Genomic DNA, 10,940 nt, shown 5'->3' on the forward strand with positions numbered 1-10,940 from the left:
GTAAGAATAAGGATTAATACCTTTTTATTGAATTTTTTAAGAATCCTGCCCAGTTTTCTTGTGTCTCATATTGTCAGATTTTGTCTTATTGTCTCCCCATGATTAGATTCAAGTTAAACATTTTTGGTGAGAATATGTCTCAAGTGCTGTTGTGTTTTTTCTCTTGTTGGAGTCAGCAAACTTTCTCTGAAGGACCAGATAAACTATTTCAGGCTTTGCGGATGACATGGCCTCTGTCACCGCTACACTACTCTTGTAGCAAGAAGGCAGCTGGAGACAACACATGAATGAATGAGTGTGGCTGTGGGCCAGTGAAACTGTATGGGCACTGAGTTTTAATTTTATTTCATTTTCATGTGTTATGGAATACTATTACTCCTTTGACTTTTCTCCCCTCAACAATTAAAAATGTGAAAAGCAGTCTTAGTTCATGGGCTGTACAAAAAAAGGTGGTGAGCTAGATTTGTCCCAGAGGCTTTAATTCTATTGCATCACATCAAAAGGCTCATAGTATCAGGCAGTCTTAGCCAAATCATTTTATTAAGACAAGGACCAGCAGTTTTCTTCACTTGCAAAGATATATGTTTCCCTTTGTAATTAGAAATTAATCCATGGGGTCATAATTTGAGACATGTGAAAATCCTTTCCTTAGCAATCTTCCACACAGTGGATTTTGGTTTCCCATCTATTAATGATTCTTGTCCTAAATCAGTAATTATACTGGGAGTTGCAAAATGGTAGAATTAAAATCAGAAGTTTTTATTGGTCATTCCTTCTAGTTGGTTTTCTGTGAAAAGAGCCCCACACCTCCCTCTTTTTTTTTTGAATATTGTTATGCAACCATGAACCTTTTAAAATTCCATGTACTCATAAACAGTACCCAGAATGATCCATATTTGGCCATTTGGATCCCTGAGGTTGGCTTATGTGTCCTTCTAACATGGCCATGTTAGTCTTTGAGCACTTCCATGGCGTAAGCTATCCAAAACACACCTGTGCTTTCCTTATTGCATCTAATTTCTCCAAGGAGCCTCAGGTCCCTTTTGTAGGAGAAGATATTTAAAGACCAAATGTGAAAAGTAGCCTTTAAAGCTCCTTTATCTTCTCTGTGTCTATATACTCTTTTTTTATTTAGATTTCTAGTAATTGTTCTTTTCAAAGAACAAGCTTTGTATTTGTTTACTGTTTTATTTTTGTTTCTTTTCTCTTTTATTCATCTTTGATTTATTTTTTTCTTTTGTTGTCTGCCATTTCTTTTAGGGCTCAAAAACCTATTTTTTAACTTTATTGAGTTACAATTTATGTAATATAGAATACACTCATTTTAAAGTATAATTCAGTGATTTTTCGTAAGTTTACCCAGTTGTGCAACAACCATCATCATAATTCAGTTGTGGAACATTTTCATCACCTTGTAAGATCCTTCATGCCTGTTTCTATAGATTTACCTTTCCCAGACATTTCATATGAATGAAATCACTTAATATATAATCTTTTGTGTATAGCTTCTTTCATTGAGCATAATTTTTCAAGGTTTTTATCCATGTTGTAGCATTTACCAGTATTTCATTCTTGTTTGTTGTTGAATGGTCTTCCACTGTGTGTGTGTGTGTGTGTGTGTGTGTGTGTGTGTGTCCGTTGATTAGATGTCCACCAGTTGATGGACATTGCAGTTGTTTTTACTTTTTGGCTATTAGGAATAATGCTGCTGTGAACATCCAAATGCATGTCTTTGTGTAGGGACATATGTTTTCATTTCTCTTGGTAGATACCTACCAGTAGAATTTCTGGGTTTTGTAATACATTCATGTTTATATTTTAAAGAAACTACCAAACTGTCCTCTAAAGTGGCTACAACATTTTACATAGCCACCAGCACTGTATGAGGACTCCTTTTTTTCCCACATCCTGGCCAACATTTGTTACTGTCTGTTTTTTTATACCTATTCTGATAGCTATAAAACAGCTTATTGGCCATTCTAATATCTTTGGTATTGCAGAGTCAGACATGACTTAACAGCTGAACAGCAACATCAACAATCTTTGATGAAATGTCTATTCAAATCTTTTCCCCATCTTTTGATTGCGTGGCTTACATAGTTTTAAGATTTCTTTGTATATTATGGGTACAAGTCCTTTATCGTGTATGTGATTAGCAAATATTTTTTTCAGTCTGTGGCTTGTTTCTTAATGGTGTTTCTTTTGAAGCACCAGAGTTTTGATTTTTAATGAGGCCCAGTTTATCAGTTTTTTACTTACATAAATTATATTTTTGGCATTGTATCTGAGAAATCTTTAATCCGAACTCTTGAAGATTTTCTGCTGTGTTTCCTTTTATTTTTTTTTCTTGTTTCCAGTTCTTTATATATAAACAAATTCTATCCTTCCAAATGTAAGCTATACATTACTTCCCCCAAGTTTATTCAATTCACATGTGAAAAAATTATGATTTAAAATACCAAGCTGTGTTTCCTTTTAAAAGTTTTTGTAGGCTTTTTTTTTTTTGGTCATACTGTGTTATATGGGATCTTAGTTCCCCAACCAGGAATTGAACCTGCACTCCCTGAATTGGAAACACAGAGTTAACTGCTGGACTGCCAGGGAAGTCCCAAAAGTTTTATAGTTTTAGCTCTTAGGTTTAGGTTTCTGATCCACTTAAGGACCTGTTTTTAAGTAGAATATGTTGTATTTTTCAAATGTAAGTTATGACTTCTTTTTGGTTTGTCTGTTCTAGGCAACACAGCAAGGAGATTTCAGCAGTATTTGTCCTTTCAGCATCGCCCTCTTGCTCTCTGTAACAAGAATACAAAGATTTGAGGAACAGGTATTTATGAGTGACTTTTGGTTTCCTTCTGTAGTTGATAAGGAGTGTAAGAGCCTGTTTATCCTTTCCTAAATAATTTCACTCCCATCCTGCCAGCAGCAAATTCCCCTGTAAGAATGTAGGCCCACACTCTTCTCTGGGAGCTGCTTGAAGACTTCTTCAGATACTTGATTTATACTTCTGTTTCCAACTATGTGGCAAGCCAGGGGCTGAGATGGGAATAGCAGTGGGAACATCACACAGTACAGGTAGCAAGAATGGCAAGTTTAGCTGGGTATTCATAGCAGTCGTATTATGTTGTAGCTTTCTAAGAAATATTTCTTGACCAAGTTGAAATTAATGAGAATAGGTTTCAACTTGGTCAAGGAATATTTCTTAGAAATATTATTTGCAAGAATGAAAATATAAAATCCTTTACCCTTTTTTCTCATATGTGTTTCCCTGGGTGTGGGTAATATTGATTTTTAGCCATTTTTCTCTCAAGTCAGGCATGTCTTCAGCTCCTTTTAAGTTCTCACTGAAAGTTATAATTTTTGCGTCATGCTCATCTAGTGAAACAGTTGTAGGGATATGAGTGTGTGGCAGCAAGTAGGAACAGTTACAGGGTTAAGATTCTCTAGTATGGGCTATACATTTTTGCTTCATTTTCCTATTTCTTTCATTATGTTAGGTGTTTGACTTTTTAAAGTCTTCAGTTATAAAAAACTTTAAGGATCTTCAGCTTCTCCAAGGCTCAAAATATATTCAGAGTCTATTTCCTAATGAATGTTGTATTTCAACCATGATCTTGGAAGTGGTAAATAATAGGTAAGTTTATGAACCATAAGGTTTAAGCTATTTAGTGCTAGAAAATGCAGTGCGGTACCATACTTATGGCCCATCAGAGAAAACTGTTGACTATAGTTGTTGACTTCACATATCAAGGTTTAAATCCCTTAAAATTGATCAAGCAGACTTCCCTGTATCAACAGATTCTAAAATCCCAAGGCTTGATTTCTTGGCCACCTTGTTAGCAAGAATACGAAACTGAAGTCGGCTCCTTTAGTACTATTACTGCTCTGTTGGTCTAAGTCTTCATTGGCTTTTTAGGTAAATAAAAAACAGATTTTTTTACTGTAACTGTTGGAGTTTGGGAATGATGGATGGAATTGAATTAGTAGTTTTAGACAACTGACGAGCAGTTTTAGGCAAATCTATCTTTAACCAAATATAGAAGTAAAAATAGAAAAAAAACTGGTTACCATCCTGGTTGTTATTTTCATGGTTAATGTTGTATTTCATTGTATACATGTATACATCAGCCGTTATAATATTCTTTACTGAGTCATGCTTTTTTTGTGGTTTTGGTTTGCTGTATTTAGCTCTGTTGACAATTTCTGTGCTTACCTGCAGATAATCTGAAGGTGCAAAACATTAATGTACTAGGAAAAAAATCACTATGAACCAATACAACTTCTAGATTGTACTTACTCCCATCTGTACCAATCACATATGAACTCTTTCACATTACAGATAAGACATTTTGTAGCAAAATGGATTGTAACTGCCTCTTCTCTCCAAAATGAGAACTTTAGGGCACAATTTCTCCACTTCCTTCTTGTTCAGCATTATTACTAACAAGCAATACTTACTTAGACTTCATTATTTTACTGGTTTCTTTGTTTGCATTTATCTTTTGAATCTCATACTTTGGCCCATCTGATTTCTGCTTGGTGTTTAATGTACCCTTCCACTGTAAGGATTCATGTATTTCCTCTTGAAATGTTTTTCTTCATTTTTTTTGAGTACTCTCTCCTTTTTCTCTTGGAATATCTTGCTCTGTATACTGTGTCTCAATTTTTCTTTCATACTTTATGTATTTTTGTCTTTTTGTGTCAAGTTCTACAAAAATTCCTGGGACTTTGCTCATGGTCCAGTGGCTAAAACTCCATGCTCCCAATGCAGAGCCCTGGGTTTGATTCCTAATCAGAACTAGATCCTGCATGCCACAACTAACACCTGGCACAGCCAAAATAAAATAAAAATTCCTGAGCTCATTCTTTAGTTACTTCTTCAGTTCTGTGCATTTTATTCTTAGGCCATCTGCTGAGGTTTTCACTCTATCCATCATGTTTTTTATTTCCAAAATTTCCACTTGGTTGTTTTTTCATAACAGTTTATTTTTTGTTTCTTGCGATAGTCTCTCTTCTCTGAGAATATTCATTAGACTTTTAAAATCTTCTATTTGTTCCATTAATCTTTTCCCATAGGATTGGTTCTCTTTGTTGAGTTTGGTGCTTCTCTTTCCTGGTCGTATTATTTTCTTGTATTTGGTGATTACTTATTTCCTTATTATCGTATTTGACGTTCCCCATTAGTTTGTCTGAGAGTGCTGTATTTATTTAACACACTCTACCTCAGGGATACGAGGGTAGCAGTAGGATGTACCAGGGGCTGATCTTCTAGGTATGGTGTCCTCCTCATCCTCCAGCATGTTGTCATCCTCTCAGAGTGCTGCTCTGCCTCTCAGGCCCCAGATGCAGTGAGGTCTTGGAGAAAAAGGTGGAGAAGGTTGATGTGTACTGAACTTCATCCAGGGGTATCCTAGCCAGTCACCACAAAAGTTGCCCCAGGGTTCCTTCCAGTTCCCAGCATACCTACCCTTGGCATCCGCTTTTGGAGGCACCCTTTCAGTCTGCATAATGCTGTCTATGATTTCTTTTTTCCTTCTATTACTTTCATTTTTTAAGGATTCTTCATAATTTCTAGACAGTCAAAGCACCTCTTATTTTTCCACGTTATCATGGATTGTATGCATGCACCACATATAGACATTCACACACAGTTATATCTATCTTTTCTGTCATTTGTAAGTATTCAGGTTGGGAAAAATGGAGCATGTACTCATTTTATTATCTTGATCCCAGATCCCCAGAGTGTGACTGTTGTTAAAATCTGTCAGAATGTTATGAGAATCTATTCACAACTCTTTCATTCTTTAATGCTGCATTATAATTTGTTGCTGTTTAGCAGGTAGATGTAATGATATAAAGGTTATTATAAACATGATTTCCACTATAGTGGGTAACATTAAGTGGTATAAAATCACCAGGGATTCTCTTGCTTTCCAAAGGTTGGTTGTAGTTTTATTTCATGCTTTTGAAATCCAGTCATTCATCAGACCAATTCCTACTATAAATATGAATATGAAATAAATATGAATATAAATGTTCCTACTATAAATATTTACCGAGTACCTTCTATATGCCAGAATTTGTGCTAGGCTCTATGAGCAAAAATATGACTACAGTGTGCTCTCCACCATAGAGAATCTCAATCTAGAGAGGAAGACAAACTTGTAAGCATATGTATATGTGTTGTTATTGGCATGAGGGGAATAGTAGAAGCAGAAATTAAAATGTAGTCATGAAATCTTGAATGGCAATCTCTAATGATCTGTACACTGAAATATTCCAGTTTCTTCCATATGTTGCTTCATGTTCCATAGTTTCTGGATTTTCATGGTGATCTGTCGGTAGAGATTGCTTGCCTACCAATTCCCCATTACTGTTCCTCCAAAAATTCAGAATTTTGCCAGATTAAGGGTACATGAAAAGGAAAGACTCATGTGGGGTGTTGGTTATACAGGTCAGGTTTGGGAAATGTGTAACATGGCAAAGAGTGTAGAGGTAAGGTGTTTTATTAAGTTTTTCTTCTTAACTAAACTTTGTTTTCCTGCAGTGTTCATAGTTGGGATCATGTTACTCAGGGCTTGGTAGAATTTGGCTTCATTTTAATGGATTCCTATGGGCCAAAGAAGATTCTTGATGGAAAAACTGCTGAAACCAGCTCAGGTCTTTCTAGAATGCCAAACCAGCATGCTTGTAAGCTGGGAGCTAATATCCTATTGGAAACTTTCAAGGTGAGACTCCAGTTCAGCAACCATTCCCTCATTTTGTTGTATTATACTACAAATAGGACATTCACCTGGGAGTTTGGGGGACTGGGCAATTTGAGTATGTAGCAGTTTCTGAGACAGAAACTGGGATAATAGTTGAAACATTAATAGATGCAGTTTGATGAATACTTTCTCAGTCTTTATCTGAGTTTTTCATCTATTCTAATTTCTGTTCTTTCTGACCATTTCTTAGAAGTTTGAATATAGGTTAGCTTCCTTATGATTTCCTCTTCTTCCTCCAGCAGTAAATCATTTCTGAATTTTTTTTTATACCCTTATACAAAAAATAATCTTTTAGGTCGCTGTAGAACATCAAACTTGAAGAATCATGCCTATTGGTTTATTGTTTTTGAAGAACCCCAAATGGGAAATTCATATTCTTTTAATTCATTACCATATTACAATTGTTATCTCAATCTAAATAAGATCATATCTGAGGCTAAACAAATTTGCTTTGCTAGTGATTTCTCTAAGTCATCTTGACATCCATTCTTCAGTGTATCTACACACCAAAAGTATCTGCTAACAGTGTTATTTGGAGGTCAATTTAAATGTAAATCTGATGTTCTGATCCAGAAGTAAAGTGAATACCATATAATAGTCCTTGAGGGTTGTGTGTTAGATACACATGACTCTTTAACAGTAATCTGATTTTAAAACATTCTTAGAATAAGAGACTTCATATTTTTTGTTTTAAAATTAGTCTTTTTTTTAAATCAAGGTTCTACTTGATTCACACAGTTGTTGGCTTTGTCACGGTATCTGTAGAACATAGAATTTACTAATAATCAAATTATTAATCCAGAGTCTGAAAGAAATCAGTCTCTACCGAAAGTAATCAAGTTCAGGTATGAAATTTAGCTAAAGTTCAAGTAAAAATTCAAAACAGGTCCTTTTTAAGGCAACTACTCTGCTTCTAGAAACTGAGGACAGGGTTATTGAAGATTTTTTAGATTTTCAGGGTTTTTTTATGGGCTTATAAATTTTAATATGAAAGTTGTGCATACTGTCAGAAATATGGACGTTGACCTAATAGTAGATACCTAGGTAGAATTATTCCTGTTTGCTGCTGGACCTTACATGTAGCAGTACTTTCATATGGTCTCTCTATAAGGCTAATAAAAGTTTGCCTGGTTAATGAATCATTTGAGTACAGGATGATAATTGAATGATTCTTTCCAGATGATTCACATAATGTTTGTCTTTGAAATAAGCAGTCCAGTTTTACCCATATTCAAACTTTTCTTTATTCTGCCTAATAGGTATTAATACAATTGTAAGCTGAAGTTCACCAAGGAATATTTTATTGATTCTTCTGTTCCTTTTAGATCCATGAGATGATCAGACAAGAAATTCTGGAGCAGGTCCTCAACAGGGTTGTTACCAGAGCATCCTCCCCCATCAATCATTTCTTAGGTATTGAACTTCGAAAGGGTGGAAAAAGTTGTCAGGAATATTTTTATTTAAATGTCATAATGCTTTGGATCCTGGGGAAAAACCTTAATGATATAGTAGATTAATGCAAGATCTTTGATTATGATGCCAGTAAAAATAAATTCTTTTATATTGTCTATGGTTGTCAAGAAGGAAAGGAGCATATGAGTGAAACTTCTACTTTGCATCAGCTTTCTCTCTTTTTTGTTTTAATAATTGTCAAGTGAGTCCTGTCCTTCTGCTGTCTACTTATTGACCTCCCACTCTCTTAACCCTTGACATTCTGACTTCATTGGTCAGAGTGACCAGTGGTCATTTGGTGACCTCTTTGGTCTCATTGGTGACCTCTGAATTTTTTGTTTTTTTCGTACATATTTCCTAATGCCTAAATCCACTCATCTTAATCATCAACTTCCTTAATTTCCTTTTCATTCTACACTATTTATAACTCTCCTGAAGTTCTCTGATAACTGTAATAGTTTGCATCTTTTATCCTGCCTTTGATCAGTTTTTCTTTCTTCTTAGAGATTGGTTTTCTTTCTTCTATCCTTAAATGTCAAGGTTCTCCAAAGTTCTATACTTGACATTTCATTCTACTTTTTCTTTCTTTACATTCAGCTTTACTGAAATACAATGAGGTACAGTAATGTACACATATTTACAGTATAACAGTTTGACTTTTGGTGTGTGTGTACACCCGTGAAATGGAGACCATCACCACAGTCAAGATGAACATATCTGTGTGTGCGCTAAGTTTTCAGTCATGTCCAACTCTTTGCAACCTCCTGGACTATAGCCTGCCAGAGTCCTCTGTCCATGGGATTTCCCTGGCAAGAATACTGGAGTGGTTTGCCATGCCCTCCTCTAGGGGATCTTCCCAACCTGGGTATTGAACCCACATCTCCTGTGTCTCCTGCATTGCAGGTGGATTCTTTACTGCTGAGCCACTGGGGAAGACCATGAACCTATCTATCACCCAGAAATGTTTCCTGGTGCCTTTTTCTGATGTATTCTTGCATCTCTCTTTTCCTTCCCTGACCTCCTATCTAGTCTGGTCTGCTTTCTGTCACTATAAATTTTAAATATTTTGTGTAAATGGAATCCTACAATATGTACCTTTTTTTTTTCTTTTTCCTTTTGGTTTAGTTTTTTCAGCATAATTTTGAAATTTTTCCAAATCCTTTGTCAGATACAGGTTTTGCAAATATTTTCTCCTGGTCTGTGGTTTGACTTTTAATTTTTGTAACAATGTCATTTGAAGAGCAAATATTTTTGTCAGTTCATCAATTTCTTTGTATAGTTGCTGCTTTTTGTGTCATGTATTTAAAAAATTTTTTTGCCAAATCCAAGGTCCCTAAGGTTTCTCCTATATTTTCTACTAGAAGTTTTATATTTTCATCTGTTGTACTTAAATATATGATCCAGTTTTGTTAAATTCTGTGTATGGTATAATATAACAGTTTGTTTTTTTGCTTATAGCTATCCAATTGTTCCAGCACAGTTTTTTGAAAAGATTATCTTTCCTTCATTGAATTACTATGGCGTCTTTATTGAAATCAACTAACTATATAATGTGTGGATCTATTTTAGGAATCTTCTATTCCAGTGAGCTATGTTATGTCTTGATTGCTATAGCTTCATATTGAGTCTTAGAATCAATAGTGTAAGTCCTTTAACTTTGTTCTTTTTCAAAATAATTTTGGCTATTCTAGGTCCTTTATATTTCCAAGTAAATTTACTAATCAGTTTGTCAAGTTTTATAAAAAGTCTGCTCAAGTTTTGATGGAGATTGCCTCAAATCTATGGATTAATGTGGAAGAGAATTGGCATCTTAACCATATTGAGTCGTCTAACTCATGAATACAGTATATCTCTCCATTTATTTAGGTCTTCAATTTCTTTCAACACTGTTCTATATTTTTAGTGTGTGTATCTTGTATCTTTTGTCAGTTGATCCCTATTTCATTTTTTTGACACTGTTGTAAATAGTATTTAAAAATTTTTCAATTTGTAGATTGCTAACTGTTGTCATGTAGAAATAGTTGCTTTTTTAATGTTGACCTTATCCCCTGCAGCCATGCTAAACCCATTTATTAGTTCTAGTAGCTTTTCAGCAATTCTTCAAGATTTTCTACATAGAAATCACGTCATCTGCAAACTCAGGCATTCTTGATATCAGTGATTTGTCTTTTTTTCTTTATCAATCTGGCTTAGAAACTTGTCAGCTTACAGCCTTTCAAAGAATGAGATTTTAGTTTGAATTTTCTCTATTGGTCTTTTATTTTCAATTTCACCAAATTTTGCTTTTTATTATTTCCTTCCTCTTGCTTGCATTGGGTTCATTTTGCTTTTTTAAAGTGGGTGAAAAAAATCAATAGAAGAATATTTCTGATACATGAAAATTTTAGATTTCAGAGTCCATAAAATATAGTATTATTGGAATACTGTGTTTATCAGCAAGAGGTTTCGGAGAAGACAATGGCACCCCACTCCAGTACTCTTGCCTGGAAAAGCCCATGGATGGAGGAGCCTGGTAGGCTGCAGTCCATGGGGTCGCGAAGAGTCGGACACGACTGAGCGACTTCACTTTTACTTTTCACTTTCCTGCATTGGAGAAGGAAATGGCAACCCACTCCAGTGTTCTTGCCTGGAGAATCCCAGGGACGGGGGAGCCTGGTGGGCTGCCGTCTATGGGGTTGCACAGAGTTGGACACGACTGAAGTGACTTAGCAGCAGCAGCAAGAG

At 35.2% G+C, this 10,940-nt stretch overlaps 1 protein-coding gene across 3 annotated transcripts in view; it reads left to right on the top strand.

The window, feature by feature from the left end:
- The window catches only part of FANCI (Fanconi anemia, complementation group I), a 64,213-nt gene that overhangs the window by 20,075 nt on the left and 33,198 nt on the right, over positions 1-10,940 (top strand). For all 3 annotated transcript variants that reach the window (XM_010841026.1, XM_010841024.1, XM_010841025.1), the window contains exons 11-14: positions 2,735-2,824; positions 3,495-3,631; positions 6,545-6,725; positions 8,090-8,177. In XM_010841026.1, coding sequence (XP_010839328.1) covers positions 2,735-2,824; positions 3,495-3,631; positions 6,545-6,725; positions 8,090-8,177 — 496 coding nt within the window. The remainder of the gene's footprint in view (positions 1-2,734; positions 2,825-3,494; positions 3,632-6,544; positions 6,726-8,089; positions 8,178-10,940) is intronic.

This window comes from Bison bison, unplaced genomic scaffold, assembly GCF_000754665.1.
Source record: "Bison bison bison isolate TAMUID 2011002044 unplaced genomic scaffold, Bison_UMD1.0 scf7180017864155, whole genome shotgun sequence".
Lineage (NCBI taxonomy): Eukaryota > Metazoa > Chordata > Mammalia > Artiodactyla > Bovidae > Bison > Bison bison.